This window comes from Tubulanus polymorphus, chromosome 5 (assembly GCF_964204645.1).
Source record: "Tubulanus polymorphus chromosome 5, tnTubPoly1.2, whole genome shotgun sequence".
Classification (NCBI taxonomy): domain Eukaryota; kingdom Metazoa; phylum Nemertea; class Palaeonemertea; order Tubulaniformes; family Tubulanidae; genus Tubulanus; species Tubulanus polymorphus.
The window spans coordinates 22,299,851-22,320,642 of NC_134029.1; the positions used below are offsets into that span (position 1 = coordinate 22,299,851).

General features: G+C 37.0%; 5 protein-coding genes across 5 annotated transcripts; all 5 read left to right on the top strand.

The window, feature by feature from the left end:
• The first annotated feature begins 9 nt into the window (after window positions 1–9).
• LOC141906538 (putative cation-transporting ATPase 13A4) lies at window positions 10–9,665 on the top strand. Its single transcript, XM_074795873.1, has 26 exons — window positions 10–247; window positions 409–576; window positions 792–943; window positions 1,034–1,181; window positions 1,504–1,705; window positions 1,817–1,948; window positions 2,478–2,627; window positions 2,772–2,929; window positions 3,223–3,411; window positions 3,540–3,601; window positions 3,703–3,844; window positions 3,968–4,036; window positions 4,119–4,266; window positions 4,345–4,462; window positions 4,898–5,022; window positions 5,107–5,255; window positions 5,449–5,556; window positions 5,632–5,711; window positions 5,932–6,084; window positions 6,168–6,264; window positions 6,351–6,423; window positions 6,583–6,733; window positions 6,819–6,970; window positions 7,595–7,683; window positions 7,949–8,032; window positions 8,116–9,665. The coding sequence occupies exons 1-26, from the start codon at window positions 182–184 to the stop codon at window positions 9,403–9,405; spliced, it is 4,455 nt and encodes a 1,484-aa protein (XP_074651974.1). The 5' UTR covers window positions 10–181; the 3' UTR covers window positions 9,406–9,665.
• A 418-nt stretch (window positions 9,666–10,083) lies between these two features.
• Window positions 10,084–11,419, top strand: LOC141906539 (uncharacterized). The gene is made up of 5 exons (XM_074795874.1): window positions 10,084–10,213; window positions 10,306–10,512; window positions 10,627–10,798; window positions 10,910–10,975; window positions 11,072–11,419. The coding sequence occupies exons 2-5, from the start codon at window positions 10,306–10,308 to the stop codon at window positions 11,098–11,100; spliced, it is 474 nt and encodes a 157-aa protein (XP_074651975.1). The 5' UTR covers window positions 10,084–10,213; the 3' UTR covers window positions 11,101–11,419.
• Window positions 11,420–12,318: 899 nt separating this feature from the next.
• Window positions 12,319–14,419, top strand: LOC141906196 (uncharacterized). The gene is made up of 4 exons (XM_074795436.1): window positions 12,319–12,615; window positions 12,736–12,901; window positions 14,141–14,206; window positions 14,303–14,419. Exons 1-4 carry the CDS (start codon window positions 12,529–12,531, stop codon window positions 14,329–14,331), a joined length of 348 nt encoding a protein of 115 aa, XP_074651537.1. The 5' UTR covers window positions 12,319–12,528; the 3' UTR covers window positions 14,332–14,419.
• Window positions 14,420–17,186: 2,767 nt separating this feature from the next.
• On the top strand, window positions 17,187–18,530 carry LOC141906542 (uncharacterized). Its single transcript, XM_074795876.1, has 5 exons — window positions 17,187–17,338; window positions 17,416–17,634; window positions 17,751–17,913; window positions 18,025–18,090; window positions 18,187–18,530. Exons 2-5 carry the CDS (start codon window positions 17,425–17,427, stop codon window positions 18,213–18,215), a joined length of 468 nt encoding a protein of 155 aa, XP_074651977.1. The 5' UTR covers window positions 17,187–17,338; window positions 17,416–17,424; the 3' UTR covers window positions 18,216–18,530.
• Window positions 18,531–18,956: 426 nt separating this feature from the next.
• Window positions 18,957–20,262, top strand: LOC141906541 (uncharacterized). Its single transcript, XM_074795875.1, has 5 exons — window positions 18,957–19,071; window positions 19,154–19,375; window positions 19,493–19,655; window positions 19,754–19,819; window positions 19,916–20,262. Exons 2-5 carry the CDS (start codon window positions 19,160–19,162, stop codon window positions 19,942–19,944), a joined length of 474 nt encoding a protein of 157 aa, XP_074651976.1. The 5' UTR covers window positions 18,957–19,071; window positions 19,154–19,159; the 3' UTR covers window positions 19,945–20,262.
• Window positions 20,263–20,792: the final 530 nt, after the last annotated feature.

Sequence of the window (20,792 nt, forward strand, 5' to 3'; positions counted from 1 at the left end):
CCATAGATATCATATATAAATATATATACATATATTTGGTATTGGAAGTTATTATACAAGTTATGAACGTTCATCTTCAAATCCTCGGTGACATGACTGGTGATTCTAGTGATATTTCCACGGTAGATCACCCGTATAGGTGACATCACAGGTGGCTGAAGCGGGGACACCATTTGAAAAAATGGTTTCCAAATACCCTCGTGAACCAGAGGTGGTTGAACTTGGGGAGGATGATGATGAAATGATAGTAAGTAAGATAAACAAAATTTTATGCTATTCTGATAACCAGTTCGATATTTCCTTCAGTCTCGTCTGTAGATCTTACCCATCTATTCTGCTGTATATAAAGTACTCAATATAAAGACGAAACGCTGTGAGCAATGTTTATTTCAATATCATTCCATTTAGACCATTTATGGTTATCTACCGATGAGATGTTATCATTTTCTGTACTGGCTCTCGGCTATCCTAACTATTGGTCTTCTGCAAGCTGCTTTTGTTTGGAGACCGCAACTGCAAATATACCTCTTATATCGTGCGTGTCCACTATCGGAGGCCACACGAATTCTGGTCAAGGTAATGAAAAATAACACAAATCCTACCCTGAATCTCACACCTGAAGATGATCTCTAGGGTGAGATTGAAACGTCGTGTATTCTAGAATCAATTCTCGATCTTATAACACCTTTAATTTGTACATAGTGGGTTTTTATCGTACAAACCTTACGTATATTGTTTTTTGTTATCGGATCAAATGAATGAATTTTAGAAAGTTGACTATTCGTTCCTAGGATTATTTTGGCCAAATCTGCGTAGAATCTGTGGAAACAGTTACTATTCCGAGCTACCGCGAAAATAAACCGTCGACCGTATTGCGTAGGTTTTACAACAGGAATGTGTACTACATATTCGACGACGACAAACAGCGTTACGAAAGACTGAGGTAGAACTGAAATTGTTCTAATCCTTTTTCTAATCATTCTGTAAATATTCAATCGACACCACTTTCATCAATTGCATTTTTGGTATACAGGGCGTTTACATTGGATACGACATGCGGCTATTTTCATAACCAATGCAAAGGTTGGACTCCGAGAGAACGAGAAATTAAGAAAATCCTGTATAAACCGAATATCATTGAAATCGAAGAGAGGCCGATTCATCATTTAGTTGTATATGAGGTACGCGGGAGGTTTTCGTGAGAGGTTTAGGAGAACCATAAAATAAAATAGCTTCTCTTGAATCGGCTACAAAATTGATATCTTGTTTCTCCTGAGCTGAGCTTAGAAATTGACCCGGCCGGCTGCCCATCTGCCCTTTGCATTACTCCTTTAAAAGTCGTTATCAAGCTAACCATAACAGACTTGGTAACTATGGAAAAGAACTGATTACATATTTTATTGCGGTAATGACCTGGTCGATTAGGAGAAACGAGGGATCATTTTTAGCCAAAGATTATATATAAGAGTTGAGGTAAACAAACCATTTATGGATTTGTTTCAGGCATTGAATCCTATATACGCGTTTTGTACTTACGCCCTGATCGTCTGGTGTGCTCAAAATTATGTTTTGTATTCGGGATGTATTTTCTGTATGGCTGTTATTTCTGTGAGTCTATCGGTTTGGGAGACGAGGAAACAAACGAAAACGCTTCGGAGAAAGGTCGTGTCACAACGTCCGGTTACAGTAGTAAACAGAAACGGAGGTTAGTATGGACGGGTTTTACGCACTGCGCAATATTTAGTAGAACGTTTCTTCTTAGAACCGAGAACTTGGGAGAAAATACCACAATCCTACCTACAATATAACTTTTCAGCCGAAGAAGAAGTTTCCTCAGCGGACTTGGTACCCGGGGATATCATAATCATACCACAAACGGGAGCGGTGATGGAATGCGATGCTGTACTTCTAAACGGCTCGTGCGTTGTCAATGAAAGCATGCTCACAGGTAGAAACGAAGACCAATCATACTGGCGTCCGAAATTGATAGCGCAGTCAACAAAAATCCTGTCGTCTTTCCAAGAAAGCCGACGACTGTCTCGAAAGTTTCCCGCCGACATCTATTAAGACCCTTTACTAGAGGTTATTGCTTCTCGTCTAATATGTAAAAGGCAGTCTTTGATTTCCTGTGGGTGTTGGTGGTACAAGCAACGCTTTGACACCATGTGGCACTTCGCCCATGTTTCCCGTTTGCGATTAACATTGCGTCGTTGTCTGTTCTCCCTGTGGTCACCAGCGACACGATCAGTCGCTGGGTGTTTAACTCGACGTTCCTACAGATACACGTTTAATATATTTAGGCTCTAACTTCTTTATTGATGAATAATTGCCACCTTCTTGAGTGGGAGAGACTTCTCTAGATCTGTTTCATGTTGCAAATGCCCATGCAATGATTTTCAAACAGGCTTACCTCCCCGACGGCCACCAACTGATGGTAAACAAAAATAAAATGAAATTGAAATTCTTAATTCTTACAGGAGAAAGCGTCCCTATTAGGAAAACGCCTGTAGCCAATGACCTTACGGTCTACTCATCTGTTAAACACAAATGCAACACATTATTTTGTGGAACTCAGATTTTGCAAGCCAATGGCAAAGGAGTTGTAAAAGCTTTAGTCCTGCGTACAGGTTAGTGATAGCTATTCATATCTGAAACTGATGTAATTATGATTTTTTTTCGAATGTTACATTAGTAACGTAGAAAGTTCTGGCCACAAATGAATTTCGAAGACACCTTCAAAATGTATTCTAACTACATGACATTCGTTCTAGGATTTGCAACAGCCAAAGGGGAATTAGTTCGTAGCATTCTGTTCCCGAAACCAGTCGACATTAAATTCTATGAGGATACAATAAAAGTGCTAGGCATTTCACTAGTTATCGGAGCTATTGGATCCATATATACAGCGATCGTGTTGCACTTCAAAGGGGTTTGTATCCTTTCTTAGAAACTGATCGTTCTCAGAAGTATTGAATATTTGCAGATAGGTCTATACGGATAAATGAATTAGGATGTGTGCTAAATCAACTGACTTCGAAACTAAATTACGTAACGATTTTTACCAACGTCGGCTACCTTTAATCGTTCCATCTGTGGTTCTACGTTTGCTTTCGGAAAAAGAAACTAAAACCCGCTTTATCACTTAAGAAAATCAACACGATTATTTTCCAAGCCTATTATTTCATAAGAAGATCAACATTGTTAGGTATTTCTCCGTTATAGGCATCGTCAGAAAATATTATGTGGAATGCTTTGGACATCTTCACGTTCACGATACCCGTAGCTTTACCTACCGCGATGACTATAGGCAATGCGTACGCTCAAGGTCGATTGAAGGAAGAGGAGATTTATTGTTTGAGCCTAAAATATATTAACTTTTGCGGTTCACTCGACGTTGTTTGTTTTGACAAGGTATGTGTACTGTACATAACTGTACAATCACAATTAACCCTCAAATCATTCATATTCAATAGATTTTAACATTTTTCTCTGTATCACGAATTCTATGTATATAATCTACTTTTTTTTTCATTTTGCAGACCGGGACATTAACGAACGAAGGATTAACACTTTGGGGCGTCAGTAGCGTCGAATACCAGAGGTAGAGCTTCCAGGCATTCTCATATTTTCCATAGAAATTTCAAATTTGCTCCAGCTCTTCTCAGAATTAATTCCACGTGTCTGAAACTCGTGCCTTTGTAGGTTTCATCTGAATCAAGACCCTAGTTCGCTACCGGTGTCGCCTTTTACGATCGGAATGGCGACGTGTCATTCGTTAGCGAAGATAGATGGCGAGGTAGTCGGTTATCCACTTGATCTAGTGATTTTCCAGTCAACGAAATGGGTAAGGGCTAAACCTTCTAATCAATTTCCATTAGAAACTTTTAGAATTTAACAAAGCCCGAAGGCGAAATGGGAAGAGTGGTAAATTGTTATTTCATTTTTGTTTAATGTCCTGTTTTTTAAGGAATTTTTTGACCACGACATGGAAGGCGGATTATCCGTTGTCTCGCCCAGAGATGACACAATGAAACACGTAAGTCGAAGTGCAATTGACTAGAAAACCTAAACATAAGAATATCGAATAGAATGTAACTGCTATCCTTAAATAATTCCAGCGATATGCTATTGTAAAGCAATACACATTTTCATCTGCACTGCAATGTATGACAGTCGTTGTTGAAAACTTAGCGGAATCGGGCGCTTATTTTACTTTCACAAAAGGTTCACCAGAGAAATTAAAATCCATATGTTTACCAGAAACAGGTTGGAAAATTGAATCTGCAACAAAACTCAATACAACTTATCAAACACCAAATTTACTTCAACATACATATTTTCCAGTGCCGACAAACTTCGATGCTGTTCTGCAGGCATACACGCGACAAGGCTTCCGTGTAATAGCCCTCGCATTCCGTCCACTCTTACAAACAGAAGTTTATTCACTCCAAGCTGAAAATCGGTAACAATCTTAAGAATTTAGATTCTGTACTCTCCAGTAATATGTCCTTAAGACCATGGTCGCCACCAGAGGGGGCTAAGGGGTCGGAGATGCGGACGACCCCCATTTCTAAATCCAAGTTCCGCATTTTCATGAGTTCCAAATTTCATTTTTTCATATTCCGGAAATTTCATGAATATTTTGAAGGTCCAGAAACCGCCCTTCACAAGCTTTCAAAAATTAAAACTATTTAAGAACATTCAAGCAATTTCAAGGATTCAGAAATGCTCGTTTGCCATCGGCGCTCTGCGGAGACGGTGCAAAGTATTGCATGTAGTTCTGCTTCTGTATTAATTCTAACTGGAATGGATAAAACCAATGAATGGATAAAACCAGTATCAATGACCAACCCCAGTATCCCAGTATAATGAAAAGAAAAACTTTTTCGTATTTTAGGTGTAGCTTAGAATCAAACCTTACGTTTCTGGGAATTATAATTTTGAAGAACACATTGAAACCAGAAACAATTCCAGCTCTTGAAAAATTAACAAATGCTGATATCAGAACGGTGATGGTTACAGGTAATCTGATTCTACGCGTGAGGCATAATTTCTCTTTTGCCATTTCTTATTATTTTTTTTTGTGGATTATATATATATTTCCAGGGGATAATTTGTTGACCGCTCTAAAAGTTGGGCACGACTGTAACATTCTGAAACCTGACCGCGATACGTACGTCGTCAATACAACTAAACATAAAGATAAACTGATCTTATCTTATCAACAACTGGAAGGCGATAACAGCTCGACCCAGGTTCAAATATTTTCAAACGTATATCAAATCATTAAGCTTCAAAACAATGGATAAATATTGAATACAGATAGAAAAATTGTAGCATTTGGTTAAATTCTCACGAGTGCGAATTGCAAAATAATCTCCACGCGACGAGCTGTTTAAAGATTCTACGGAATGTGTTATACATGCGTCTTCGTGCATCTGTTTTCAGGGCGCTGAAAATTTTCCTATACCGGATACAACTCGCGATTTTCAGTTGGCGATTGATGGCAAAAACTTCGCTCTTATCCACGCATACGATTCGGAATTACTTCAGAAGGTAGTGTCGTAATTATAAAGAATCTTGTATTGTATTTCCCCGGCTAGTTATGGAATTGAATGAATTTTCTTTCAGATTGTACTGAAAGGTGCAATTTTCGCGCGGATGTTGCCTGAACAGAAGGTACAACTAGTTGAGGCCCTACAGGGCATTGGGTCAGTACTCACTACGGTTCATTTTCAACTATAAATACGTTACTGAAATTGTATTTAAGTTTGCACGCTCCTGCAGGTGCATACAATATAGTCAGAATTACCTAATTCATTTGCTTGCAAAATTTCTATTTGTTTATCTTTCGGATTCAGTACATATGCAACAAAAGCTACAAATCGATTTCTATGAAATGACTAACTCGATTTGAATGTCGAATTTTAGATACTCGGTAGGTATGTGCGGCGATGGAGCCAACGATTGCGGAGCTCTGAAAACGGCTAATGCTGGCATATCCCTGAGCGTCGCCGAGGCTTCCGTGGCATCTCCATTTACATCGAAGAAAACCAACATATCTTGCGTTCCGAAATTGATCAGGTTTGAACGATAGTTCGATATAATTAGTATCTATTCGCTATATCTCTCATATCGGGACACAGTTAACGTTATATCTTTTTCAGAGAAGGCCGTTGCGCTCTTGTGACAGCGTTTGGTGTTTTCAAACATCTGCTAGCAACACACTGGCTCTATTTCACCCTGGCGCTGTTACTGTTTTGGGTAGTTTGAATCGAAATTGTAATTCTTCAACGTTTTCTTCCGACCAATATGTCAGATTAGCTCAAGTAAATGACCATACTTTTCAGAATGTTCTGGATTTCTACGATAGTCAGTACGTGTTCATGGATCTGGCGTGTTTGATCTTCCCGACAATATTTTGTTAGTATTTTCAACAGTATTCGAAGATGAATCATGAACTGTGAAAATCTTCTGATGAAGTTGGTTTCAAGTTCTGATAATGCCCATTTAGTTTTTTCTTCATATTGTGGGTTTTTACTTCAAATCTTCTGATAAAATCAAATTGTTCATATATTACAGTTGGAAATGTAGCGGCCTACGCGAAACTAGTGCCCCGCCAACCACCTACATCACTGTTCAGTTTCCACTCTCTTTTCTCCGTTCTCTCTTTTCTCATACTCAACACGGCATTTGCAGTCGGACTTTTGAAACTCATCGAAATTCAGCCTTGGTAAGATTTATCAACTGTCACGCCGTAATCACTGCATTCAGGCCGTAGAAGATATACGTTTTTGTTATTTGTTCGTCTTTCGTAGGTATATGCCTTTTGAATACAAAAGGGAGGACGAGTTGAACTTCGAAAGTTATGACAACACGGCGGTATATTTGTATGGTTGTTTTTCATTCGCTTGTTCCGTCATTTCGTTTTCCTGGGGAGCGCCATACCGTCAACCACTTTACAAATACAGTACGTTACTTTCAACAAGTCTTCCTTGTAATATGATAAATCCTACAAGGCGAATTCACGAGTAGTTAGTTATACGTTTAAGATCTGTCCGTTCTAAAATTTCGTATTAAATGATGATTTAAATCAAACAGCCATCAAAACTAACCCAATCAGTTGCTTGCCAGTTCGGGCTGGTTAGAAGATTGTTTGATGAACCGAATTATCTCAACTTCGTTTTAAACAGAAAATTCTGTAAATTTTACCGCCGATCACACAACGCTATATCTGTACTTCGATTATCGATTTCAAAATCAAACCCCTGGTTCCGCTTCCGGCAGGTGAGGTAGGTTTGGAAAGGACAACAAATCAAATCAAATCGGAGCAAATATACCAATCAAATCAAGGGTCATTCCCGATTTTAAGATACAAAGGAAAATCTGCACGGTATACAGTAAACAGCCTTCTCGATATCGAGTTCCAAAAGATTTTAGACTACTCTGTATTTGTTTTAGATTGTGTACCCTAATCCCCTTACAACAATTCCACCTTTATACCGTATACATACTAAAAAATGCATATATTCTAATAATGCATACATTCAATAACTGAATTTATCAATTCATTGTGAAGTATTTCGTATTTTAGAGGTATTTCTCGTTGGTATGACGGTCTTGTTTTTCGTCGTGATCGGGCAATTCATCTATCCACCTAATTTCGCTGTATATCTATTCGGGGTATGTAAATCTGACTTGAAATTAAAAAAAAAAAAAATCACTCAGTCATCTCAACAAAACAAAAAGAAATTCCTGGTACCTGATAGTACCAGGTAGCTCACGAATGAATTCATGACTCATAGTGCATTTCACTTTCTTTTTCGTAATGTGCATTCAACGCAATCATAAAAATGAATTGAACAATGTTGACATCGTAAACAGTAATAATAAAGGCAACTTTTTTACTTTATTAACAATCTTTCTCACTGATAATGTTTTTTTTTAGATGAAAATGGCCCCATCGCTTATATTCCGATGTATTATGCTACTTTATTGTTTAGCTGCAAATTTAACCATCATTATTTGGGAGGTAGATTGCATTTCGGCAATATTTTGATAATGAAATTTCATGATACGTTCTGGATTTCTAATAATCGTACGCTATCTTTGTAGACGTACGTTGTACAAGAGTTTCTATGGAACTTCGTTGTACCGAAGATCATCGCTCGAATTGTCGGACCGGGTACGAAATATGAGCAGTTACAGCAGCAAATCGACGACGACTCTCAGCAGGAATACCTGTGGTCATCAGCTGATCGTCTGTCGTACAGGTCGAGTCAGCACGCCGAATCAGAGTTGGTTATTCCGGCCATTAACACCAGTACCGATGAAATCAACCTCCTAATGCCCAGGCATTCTCAACCGAGACTAAGCCTACCGTCCATTATCACGATGCGGAAACAGCGTCGCAAATCGTTCAATATCTATCGGACTCCGAATATGTTTGTTCCGCCTACGCGTAAAGTCAGATCCGCCGTCGAAGTAAACAATATCGATACGGCGTTCTTTCAGGTTTTTAATTCAGATTCTAGCTTGGATCTGATCTATACCGCGGAAGAAGAGAAATTTATTGATGGTGGTTTGCAGGGTGTATTTAATGAATATACGTCGCACATCGACCTGACATTAAGCAACATGAACGGCGGAAGCAAATACGAGTTACCAACTCGTAATAATGAACTCGCTAAGAAATACGGCCTGGAAATATTCATCGATGATACAGATTCCGCTAAGCGAATGAAAAACTTTCACCAGAATCATAAACAACATGATGAAAAGTCTCAAAATCAGCACGTTAAGTCATTTCAAAGACAAGATTCTGAGCATTGTCCAAATAGCAATGGCCAGATGGAGATATCTAAACACTCAAACTGCCTACAGTCTGAAGAATATACTCCCGAATTTTCAGACAATATCGAGTATCTAGAAATGGATGATACTGATTTTTGGGATTCTCGAGTACCGGAAGACCGGCCAGATTCCGGACTGACGAATCGAACTGAGCGTCGACTGCCTTTACAAATATTACACAAACAAGCGCAGTCAGAAAAACATATCAGACGATCTAGTTTACCCGTATTGATAACTGAAGAGCGTTATTCAGAAAACACATCGAAAATTGATTCAATCAATGAAAAAACTGTTTCTCTAAATGAACGTTCTTCGTCTGTGCCGATGATTGCGTCAAATGTGGGAGGGCTCCAGCAATCATCGTTTTCACCTGCACCGAAACAACATCAATCATTCGCATCATCGTCGTTATCGTCATTATCATCACCTAGTCGAAGTCAGTCGCATCGTCATCACAAACGTCATAAGAAATTCAACGCGCAGGCAGTTACAGGAAAAATGAGATCATTGGACAGTCTATACAATAAACACATCCCTGAAATAGACGGTTAGACACATCGACCAATCATTGATCAAATTCGGACATTTGAAACAGAATGTTCATGTTCTCTTCGCGTCATCTGGGATATAGAAATTGACCTAAAATACTGAGATCATTCGGAGTTCACGTGCTATCAGTGATTTAGAGACTTTCTTTCAAATCCATGTGATTCATGTAAATAAATACTCTTATTCAAAATATTGCCTAAAATGCTTTTTTTTCATTTATTTCGTCGACGCGACTATTGTCTAGTTAAATACAGCTGCACTTGAATGTTTATCTTCTGATAATCATCGAGAACGTATTTTCATAATTCTTTCTCCATTCAAAACCACAAACATTGCATACATTCAATAAAGGACACAAAATATATGAATAGGAATTGTATAATTCCTGGAAAATGATCGAAAGTGTTATTGTTAAGGGATAAACATCTTCAGAATTCAGAAAGTTATCGCAGGTTTATATCCAGTAAATTTTTATGTTTGTTATACTGTCAAACGATCCACGGGAGGGGCAAAGAAAGCCACGCCAAACTAGGAAGTTTTATTCAGTTATATCAAAAGGAACGTTTTTTTTTTTAGTAATCTGACATGATTTATTGTCCTTGCAAATATGTAGTTTAATTGATGAATCTCTTAAGATTTTATGCGTTTTTTGCTGAATGGTGAATATTTTGCTCAATGGGGTTTTTTCGATCTGGAAAACCCACATTCTATTGAGAAAAACTGTATAAAACTAGCGAAAATTTGAACATTTTCATAAACAACTGAGATTCCTGAAGCACAGGTCGCAAGAAAATTCAACACTTCAACAAATGTAAGTAACAAACTCTCAATGAGACTTTCTTCTAGATTGCAATTTCTTATATATGGATTTATTTTGTTTTCTATTTTTTTTTCTATCCGAAGATGCGCTCTTTAGTTTTATTGGCTCTGGTTTGTTTGGTGGTGGCACTGTACTCTGTTCAGCCGGGAGAAGCAGCGACATACCACTGTCGTCGTTATTGTTTTATTCGCTGCCATTATTTCCCTGGATATGGCTGGAGATGTTTCATCTACTGCAGGTATGGATGCATCAGACATTACCACAAACGAGACGTTGCTGAAGTAGCCAATGTAAGTTTTTTTTTCTATTTTATGTTATCAGTTTATCGTAATCATTTTTTATTTCGAAACGAATGTAACAAGACACTGACTGTATTTCATATTGGTATAATCGACTTTTCATAGGAAGCGAATAGAACAGATACCGAACACAAAGTACACAAAGTATCAATTCCGAACAACTTCGATTTCTTCGATATAGACGAAGATGAAAAGATATCAGTGGATGAATTTGCCGCTGGAATGAATTTGGATGACGATGATGCTAAATTCTTCATACACCAGGCCGACAATAATGGTAAGTTACGAGTAATAATGTTGGTTAATCTACTCTTGCAATGTGTGTGATAATGTTCTAAACACAGAACTAAATACAGATTAGATATACCGTGTATCTCCTACATTGCAGAGGACTCATTTGTTGACAGGGAAGAATTCAAAAACGCTCCCTGGCCATTCCAGGAAAAGAATGATGGTAAGTGAAAACTACTGTAAATTGTCGGTTATCCTCCAACTTACATCAAATCTGTATCTTCGTATCTTTATTCAAAATCTCTTTTCATATTTTCAGTTGAATCGTGTGACTGCAAGAAACCATAACCGAGTGAAGCAATGACAAATCGCTCTCACTAGACTAGCACATACCTACATAGATTACTGCAACCGTCCAATTTATTTATATATGACAATTTTACTAATTTACTAATTCTATCGTGTTCCATGTATTTCTGTTATTCTTTCTTTGATTCTTTATTGATGATTGAGTGAAATATTAATTATTGTTATCATAATTACACTTTTTGTAACAAATAATAGATCTGATGATATTTATTCGCTTCTACGTAGAATTATATTTTCATAACAGATAAGTATGTAAAATACCGCATAATAAACTATGAGATATAGATAGATGAAAAAATGTCTTTGTATTCTTTGATTAAGTGATTCTGACTTTTATTACGCGTTCTCGTAGTGGTTCTGATGAGATATTTCAACGTATGATGGAACTCGGGAGCGAGGAAAAGACAAAGTCCCTCTTTGTGCCAACCTTATGAAACATGCAGAATTCCTTGACGGAGGAGTTACGACTTACGACTTACGAATTTCTAAATGATCGAGATACAACGTTGTTAATGGTGGTGCCCGGTGGTATTTGATGGAACAGTCAGCGGTTACGTCGTTTATCGCAGAGGACTTCAATTTATTATGGTGGCTGATTCGATTCATACTAAACACTTTTTCTGTACGGCGAGAGACACGATAAAAAATTTTCATACTGGCCCGTTTTTTTCTTTTCTCGCGCGAGATAATAGATCTGGTGGTATTTATTCGTTTTTAACGTAAAAGTATATTTTCATAGAAAAAGATCAGTGTGTAAAATACCGCATAATCAGCCATAAAATTTAGATAGTTGAAAATTATATCTTCCAGTTTTTCATTGAAATTTATTATGATTCTTTTTACACGGTCCAATAGTGGTTTTGATTTATATTTCAACCAGCCTTTCTTGAAGTGAAAGTATGCCATGTCGGACAAAGAAGTATATAATATCAACTTATTCTCATTTCAAAAGGAAAGGCTTTTGAATCTGACACGATTTATTGTCCTTGCGAATATTTAGTTCAATTGATGACTCTCTTTATTAAGATTTTATGCATTTTTGGCTGAATTGTGAATATTTTGCTCAATGGGGTTTTTTCTATCTGGAAAACCCCTTATAAATTTGAGCAAATACTGCATAAAAGTAGCGAAAAACCGAATATTTTTATAAACAACTCAGATTACTGAAGAAAAGTTTACAAGATTATTCAACACTTCAACAAATGCAAGTAACAATCTCTCAATGTCCATTCTCTTTTCGTTTAATGAATTCGTTTTATGAACTTATTTTTTTTTCCAGCTGAAGATGCGTTATTAAGTGTTATCGGTTCTGGTTTGTTTGGTGTTGGCGCTCTACTGCATTCAGCCGGGAGAAGCAAGAACATTCCATTGTAATCGTTATTGTAGAGTTCGCTGCGTTTATAGCAGATGCGGCCGGTGGACTTGTGGTATCCGCTGCTATATCGCTTGCCACGGACGAAGGCACAAACCGGAGACGTTTCTGATGTAGCCGCTGTGAGTTTTTTTCTGATTCTTTTATATCATCATCAGTGTTATCTGAATCGTTTTCAATTTTGAAACGGAAGTGATAAGAGACTGACTGTATTTCACGTTGGTGTAATTGACGTTTTATAGGAAGCAAATAGAACACGGCACCAAGAACACGATGTAGCGATCCCGAATGATTTCGACAGCTTCGATATAGACGAAGATGAAAAGATATCTATGGAAGAATTTGCCGCTGGAATGAGTTTGGATGACGATGATGCAAGATATTTCATACACCAGGCCGACAATGATGGTAAGTTGCGCATAGTAATGTTGGCTAATCTACTCGTACAATGTTTGTAATAATGTTCTAAACACAAAACTAAATACAGATTAGATTTACTGCAGATCTAGATTTTTTTTAGATTTAATCTATTGCTCCAGATATTATGCAATTTTTTCGAGCACAGGATACAAAACAATAAACAATTTACAGTAACACAGTAACACAGTTACAATTACTCCAGTTACATTTAAAATATACAGTTATTGTAACAGTTTCTTCTTCTATACATATTTCATTATACACGTGATGTGCACAGCGATGGCTAGGCGATTCTATGTGGGTTTTTTAATAAATACTGCTAGCTTACTCAATATGTTTGGGTCTTGTGAAGTAAAAAGATTCATAAAATTTCTTAAGTTAGGGATATTTAGTGGTTGTTGCGGTATGTAGCGACTTCTTAAACTTTCAAAAAAGTACACTCATTATGAAATGGTATTCGTCGACAATTTTTCCTAGGTTACATTTGGTACAAAGTCGTTCATTGCGGGGAATATGTTCGTATCTTCCCGTTTCAATCGGTAGGTGATGGTTAGAACAACGGAACCGTATTAAAATTGTCCTTAGGTCAAATGGTAACGCTAGTGAACATATTTCCCGCCCCCAATTCAGCTTAATAATTCCGTAAGCATCTAGTTTTGTTGAGGCTTCAATTGTCTGGTGCCATTTCTGTTTAAATTGGTCTTGTAAACGTAGTTTAACAATTTCTGACAAATAACGGCAGTTCGGGAAAGATTGTTCGTACCAAATATAACTTATGGACCACAGTTTTCTAAGATCGACTGGATTCACGTTATCCATTTACTGGTCTTACCATTTACATGATTTTTTGATAGGATGCGATATATTTTACCGGAATGAGTGTTGCTCTCTGTAATCAGGTGTCCCCAAAACTTTACCATTCTGACTTTTATTTGTATTTCAAAGGAAAATCGTCCTAATTCTCTGTAAACCATAGCGTTTGGTGTTGCACGTTTCAATTTCAATAGGTATTTGCAGAACATAAGGTGTATTTTCTCGATTGCATCTAAGTTCGAGAAACCCCGTATTTCACTACCAAAAGTAAGGATTGATCCAACCATTGCATCAAAAATTCTAAATGCAATGTCTATAGTTAAAGAGTATTGCTGTACTTTTTAAGTACAAAAAATAGTGCTTTTTTCGCTTGGTCGCAGACATCGCCTACATTGTATATCTCCTACATTGCAGAGGACTCATTTATCGACAGGGAAGAATTCAAACACGCTCCCTGGCCATTCCAGGAAAAGAATGATGGTAAGTGAAAACTACTGCGAATTGTCGGTTATGTTCAAACTCCGAGCAGATCTTTATCCTCGTAATTTCATGTAAAATCTCTTTTCGTATTTTCAGTTGAATCGTGTGACTGCAAGAAACCATAACCGACTGGAACATTAACAAATCGCTCTCACTAGACTAGCACATACCTACGTAGATTACTGCAACCGTCCAATTTATTTATATATGACAATTTTATATTTCATTCGCTTTTAACGTGAAAATATATTTTAATAGAAAAAGATAATATGTAAAATACCGCATAATAAACTATGAAATATAGATGGATGTCAAAATATCTTATTGAGTTTATATGTATCCTATTACACGTTCCAATAGTGGTTTGTTTAGGTTCATAATTCATCGTACGACTAAAAAGAACGAGGAAAATGCACAATCCCTACTTATACCAACTTCGTAAAACACGCAGAACTCATTGACTGAACAGTTCCGATCTATTTATGTCTAAATGACGGAGATACACCCTTGCTAATGGTAGTGCCCGGTGGTAATGGATGAAACACACGGCGGTGACGTCGCTTAACGCAGAAGACGTCACTGCAAGTAAAAATGAATTAACTTTATAATCAAAGTGCTCAGTTTTTATGATAAGTTAATCAAATTGGAATAAAAGAAATTAAGGAAGACAGACAGTTAAGGTTTTCCACATCATGTAGATGTTTTGACGGAGGCTACGAACAAAAAATACTTAAGTTATCAATATACTTTATTGATGTCGGTGTTTTTATCGATTGGTCCAGCAAAATGGTGGATTTCCCCATCTTATATATTCCAATGTTTCATTCTTCTCAATTGTTTAGCTGCAAATTCAAATAGAATTCATAATTAACTGGGTTGTAAATTACATATATTATTTTTTTTAAACACGCATCAAATATTGTTTCAAATAATGGAAAAACTGTTTCTCTAAATGATCGTACTTCGTCTGTGCCGATGATTGCGTCGAATGTGGGAGGGCCCCAGCGACAATCACTTCACCGGCACCGAAACAACATCAATCATTCGCATCATCGTCGTTATCGTCATTATCATCACCAAGTCGAGGTCAGTCGCATCGTCATCACAAACGTCATAAGAAATCCAACGCGCAGGCAGTTACAGGAAAAATGAGATCATTGGACAGTCAATAAAATAAACACATCCCCGAAATAGACGGTTAGATATGGTGGCTGATTAGGGCCAAAAATTCCGTGCAATATACCATGCAAAAAATATATATTGCTTCGTTTCTGCGTCCGTTTCAGCGTGGCGCAAAAACGAAATTTACCGCGCTAAAACGCACCAAAACGGGCGCTGAAACGAATGTTCGTTTCTGCGTTCGTTTTGGCGCGTTTCGACCAATAATTGATCAAATTCTGACATTTGAAATAGAATTTTCATGTTCTCTACGCGTCATCTGGGATAACGAAATCGATCCAAAATACTGAGGCCATTCAGAGTTCACGTGTTACTAGTGATTTAGAGACTTTCTTTCAAATTCATGTGACTCGTGTAAATAAATACTCTTATTCAAAATATCGCCTAAAAATGCTTTCTTTCTCATATTTTCGTGGACACGACTTTTGTCTAGTTAAGTACAAACTAGACGGTTAGACACATCGACCAATCATTGATCAAATTCGGACATTTTACTATTTCCAGGCTAACTGTGACCGGACGACACAGTCTCCAGAACGCTTTGTTTTTGCGCGGTGTGGCGCCACGTCACAGGTGTTTGACCTACTTATCCCCTTACTGTCTAAATGGCAATGTATAAAGCTTATACGGCTTGTATGTATGCTTAGTCCTGGCAACCCCAGGGACTTGTTTTTGTTCGAGCTCGCTGGCGGGTGTATGAATAAAATCTATGTAGGTCACGAAAGTCATTATCGGTGAATTGAGGTCAAGTTGTGTAAACAAAGTAGGGCAAAATTGAAAGCTTTATAAATAGACACAGCGGCTGGTATACGGTGTCTATACATGACGCAGTGGATATAATGAAGATATATAGAGAGAATATGAAGCTGCAGTTAGGGGTAGGGGTACCCGAATGACCCGAAAGTAGGTCAATTTTTTGTTGTTGACATTTTGGGGGCCCCTAACGACCCCAGAATAGCTAGATCATCAGAAACAAGCTGAATCATCATATTTTAGTGTAGGGAAGCGTATTAGACCGTCTAGAAGTTTGAGAACTAGAATTTTTTTTCGAAATAAAGTTAGCAAAATCTCAGGATCTGGTTTTTAGGGAAGTCGCATGGAAAGAGTTTTAAGTAGAATGTTCATGTTCTCTACGCGTCATCTGGGATAACGAAATCGATCTAAAATACTGAGACCATTCAGAGTTCACGTGTTATCACTGATTTAGAGACTTTCTTTCAAATTCACGTGACTCTAGTAAATGAATAATCACTCATAAAAATATCGCCTATAAGAATGCTTTTTTCTTCCTATGTTTTTCATCAACACGGTTATTGTCTAGTTTAGTACAGCTGCAATACACCCCCAGCCCTGATTATCTTTAAGGACGTATTTTGATAATTCTCTCTCCATTCTAAAAGTTAAAACCTTTTTACATATCTATTAGATCTGCGTTCCAGACTTTTGCAAAAAATATTGGTATGTCCCGAATCAGCAACCATACTAGACACCTAATGAAGGGTGCAAAAATGGGATTAGCATTAAAGAATCCCTGGAAAATGATCGATCGAACGTTTCATTGCTGACAGATAAAAATCTTTAGAAAATGTCAAAAGTTTCCCGCAGATTTATATCCACCAAGTATTTATGGTTATGTAACTGCCAAACCACCCTTTGTTGAGGTTTCGGACTAAGAAGTAAATAATATCAACATATTCTTATTTCAAAAAGAAATACATGACATGATTTACTGTCCATTTGAATATGTAGTTTAATTGATGACTCTCTTTATTAAGATTTTATGCATTTTTGACTGAATGGTGAATATTTTGCTCAATGGGTTTTTTCGATCTGGAAAACCCACATTCCTTCGAGAGGAAAACTGTATAAAACTAGCGAAAATCCGAATATTTTCATAAACAACTGAGATTCCTGAAGAAGAGGTCGCAAGAAAAATTCAACACTTCAACAAATGTAAATAACAAACTGTCAATTTTATTCTAGTTTTATGAATTTGTTCTATAGATTCATTTTTTCCTATTTCTTTCTAGGTGAAGAATATGCGTTCTTTAGTTTTATTGTCTCTGGTTTGTTTGGTAGTGGCACTGTACTCCGTTCACGAGGGAGAAGCAGCAACCTACCATTTTTATCGTTATTGTAGAGTTCGCTGCTACTACATCCGTTCAACTAACAGCTGGAGATGTTATATCATCTGCTGGACTGTTGTCGTCAAACACGACCACAAACGAGACGTTTCTGAAGTAGCCGCCGTAAGTTCTTTCTTACTATCAGTCTTATCGTCATCATTTTTAATTTTAAAACGAAAATGATAAGACACTGGTTGTATTTCAAAAAAAAATTATTTGGTGTAATTAACGTTTCATAGGAAGCAAATAAGACACGAACCGAACACAAAGTATCGATTCCGAACAACTTCGATTTCTTCGATATAGACGAAGATGAAAAGATATCTATGGAAGAATTTGCCGCTGGAATGAATTTGGATGACGATGATGCTAAATTCCTCATACACCAAGCCGACAATAATGGTAAGTTACGCATAGTAATGTTGGCTAATCTACACTTGCAATGTGTGTAATAATGCTCCTTAATTTGAACTAAATACAGATTAGATATACCGTATATCTCCTACATTGCAGAGGACTCATTTGTTGACAGGGAAGAATTCAAACACGCTCCCTGGCCATTCCAGGAAAAGAATGATGGTAAGTGAAAATTACTGTAAATTGTCGGTTATCCTTCAACTTACATCAAATCTGTATCTTCGTATCTTTATTCAAAATCTCTTTTCGTATTTTCAGTTGAATCGTGTGACTGCAAGAAACCATAATCGACTGAAACATTGACAAATCGCTCTCACTAGACTTGCACATACCTACGTAGATTACTACAACCGTCCGATTTATTTATATATGACATTTTCACTAATTTACTGATTCTATCGTGTTTCGTGTATTTCCGTAGTTCTTTCAGTGATTCTTTATTACCGATGAAGTAAATAATTAATCATTGTTATCATTATTACACTTTTTGTAACAAATAATAGATCTGATGATACGTATTCGTTTTTAACAAAGAAGTATATTTTCATAGAAAAAGATAAGTATACAAAATACCGCATAATAAACTATAAAACATAGATGGATGAAAAGACGTTCTTTAGTTTCTACGATTTTTATCATGCGTTCAAATAGTGGTTTTTTATGGGTAATTCAACGTACGATGGAACTGGGGAACGAGGAAAAGGGCACAAAAGATTTGAATAGGATTCGTATGATTCCTGGAAAATCAAACGTGTTATTGCTAAGAGATAAACATCTTCAGAATTCAGATAGTTATCCAGGTCCAGTAGATTTTTATGTTTGTTATACTGCCAAACGATCCGCGGGTTGGACGAAAGAAAGCCACTTAGGAAGTTTTATTCAGTTATATCAAAAGAAACATTTTTTAAGGAATCTGACATGATTTATTGTCCCTGCGAATAAGTGGTTTGATTGGTGACTCTCTTTATTAAGAATCTATTCATTTTTTGCTGAATGGTGCATTTTTTGGGGTTTTTTCGATCTGGAAAATCCACATTCCTTCAAGAGAAAAGCTGTATAAAATAGCGAAAATCCGAAAACTTTCATAAACAAACTAAGATTCCTGACGAAAAAGTTACAAGATAATTCAACACTTCAACAAATGTAAGAACCAAACTGTCAATACGATTTTCTTCTAGTTTTCGGAATTTGTTCTATGGATTTATTTTTTTCTATTTCTTTCTAGCTGAAGATGCGTTCTTTAGTTTTATTGTCTCTGGTTTGTTTGGTAGTGGCACTGTACTCCGTTCACGAGGGAGAAGCAGGAACCTACCATTTTTATCGTCGTTATTGCAGAATTCGCTGCTATTACTCCCGTTCAACTAACAGCTGGAAATGTTATATCACCTGCTGGAGGGATGTATTCGTCAAACACAACCACAAACGAGACGTTTCTGCAGTAAGCGCCGTAAGTTTTTATCTTATTCTTCGATATCATCAGTTTTATCGTAATCATTTTTCATTATCAAACGGAAAAGATAAGACACCGACTGCATTTCACACTGGTTTAATTGACTTTTCATAGGAAGCGAATGAAACACGCACCGAACACAAAGTATCGATTCCGAATAATTTCGATTACTTCGATATAGACGAAGATGAAAAGATATCTATGGAAGAATTTGCCGCTGGAATGAGTTTGGATGACGATGATGCCAAATTCCTCATACACCAGGCCGACAAAAATGGTAAGTTACGCGAAGGAATGTTGGCTAACGTACTCTTACAATGTGTGTGATAATGAACTAAATACAGATTAATTTACTGTATATCTCCTACATTGCAGAGGATTCATTCATCGACAGGGAAGAATTCAAAAACGCTCCCTGGCCATTCCAGGAAAAGAATGATGGTAAGTGAAAACTACTGCGAATTGTCGGTTATGTTCAAACTCCGAGCAGATCTTTATCCTCGTAATTTCATGTAAAATCTCTTTTCGTATTTTCAGTTGAATCGTGTGACTGCAAGAAACCATAACCGACTGAAACATTGACAAATCGCTCTCACTAGACTAGCACATACCTACGTAGATTACTACAACCGTCCAATTTATTCATATATGATTTTTTTCACTAATTTACTGATTCTATCGTGTTCCATGATTTTCCGTAATTCTTTCTGTGATTCTTTATTGATGACGAAGAAAAATCTTAATTATTTTAATCATTATTACACTCTTTGTAACAATCAATAGATCTGATGATATTTATTCGTTTTTAACGTGCAATATGTAATTTTCATAGAAAAAGATCAGCATGTAAAATACCGCATAATAAACTATAACACATAGATAGATTGAAAAAATGTGTTTCAATTTCTTATTAAGTATTAAGTGTATCCTATTACACATTCCAATAGTGGTTTGCTGAGGCTTATATTTCATCGTACGATGGAACTGATGGAGATCGAGGAAAAGGCACAATCCCACTTTATGCCAACTTCATGAAACATGCAGTCATCCCGAACTCAGCGTCGACTGCCACTACAAATATTACACAAACAAGCGCAGTCAGAAAAACATATTAGACGATCTAGTTTATCCGTATTGATAACTGAAGAGCGTTATTCAAAAAACACACCGAAAATTGATTCAAACAATGAAAAAACTGTTTCTCTAAATGAACGTTCTTCGTCTGTGCCGATGATTGGCGCGTCAAATGTGGGAGGGCTCCAGCAATCATCGTTTTCACCGGCACCGAAACAACACCAATCATTCGCATCATCATCGTTATCGTCGTTCATTATCACCAACTAGTCAAGGTCAGTCACTTCTGCATCACAAACGTCATAAGAAACTCAACGCGCAGACAGTTACAGGAAAAATG

Coding starts and splice junctions, on each gene's coding strand:
- LOC141906538 (XM_074795873.1), top strand. CDS start 182: ATGGTTTCCAAATACCCTCGTGAACCAGAGGTGGTTGAACTTGGGGAG. Junction 2,628..2,771: donor AGCTTTAGTCCTGCGTACAG/GTTAGTGATAGC, acceptor CATTCGTTCTAG/GATTTGCAACAGCCAAAGGG. Junction 6,265..6,350: donor TGGCGCTGTTACTGTTTTGG/GTAGTTTGAATC, acceptor CATACTTTTCAG/AATGTTCTGGATTTCTACGA.
- LOC141906539 (XM_074795874.1), top strand. CDS start 10,306: ATGCGCTCTTTAGTTTTATTGGCTCTGGTTTGTTTGGTGGTGGCACTG. Junction 10,799..10,909: donor ACACCAGGCCGACAATAATG/GTAAGTTACGAG, acceptor CCTACATTGCAG/AGGACTCATTTGTTGACAGG. Junction 10,976..11,071: donor ATTCCAGGAAAAGAATGATG/GTAAGTGAAAAC, acceptor TCATATTTTCAG/TTGAATCGTGTGACTGCAAG.
- LOC141906196 (XM_074795436.1), top strand. CDS start 12,529: ATGCGGCCGGTGGACTTGTGGTATCCGCTGCTATATCGCTTGCCACGG. Junction 12,616..12,735: donor ACGTTTCTGATGTAGCCGCT/GTGAGTTTTTTT, acceptor GACGTTTTATAG/GAAGCAAATAGAACACGGCA. Junction 12,902..14,140: donor ACACCAGGCCGACAATGATG/GTAAGTTGCGCA, acceptor CCTACATTGCAG/AGGACTCATTTATCGACAGG.
- LOC141906542 (XM_074795876.1), top strand. CDS start 17,425: ATGCGTTCTTTAGTTTTATTGTCTCTGGTTTGTTTGGTAGTGGCACTG. Junction 17,635..17,750: donor ACGTTTCTGAAGTAGCCGCC/GTAAGTTCTTTC, acceptor AACGTTTCATAG/GAAGCAAATAAGACACGAAC. Junction 18,091..18,186: donor ATTCCAGGAAAAGAATGATG/GTAAGTGAAAAT, acceptor TCGTATTTTCAG/TTGAATCGTGTGACTGCAAG.
- LOC141906541 (XM_074795875.1), top strand. CDS start 19,160: ATGCGTTCTTTAGTTTTATTGTCTCTGGTTTGTTTGGTAGTGGCACTG. Junction 19,376..19,492: donor ACGTTTCTGCAGTAAGCGCC/GTAAGTTTTTAT, acceptor GACTTTTCATAG/GAAGCGAATGAAACACGCAC. Junction 19,656..19,753: donor ACACCAGGCCGACAAAAATG/GTAAGTTACGCG, acceptor CCTACATTGCAG/AGGATTCATTCATCGACAGG.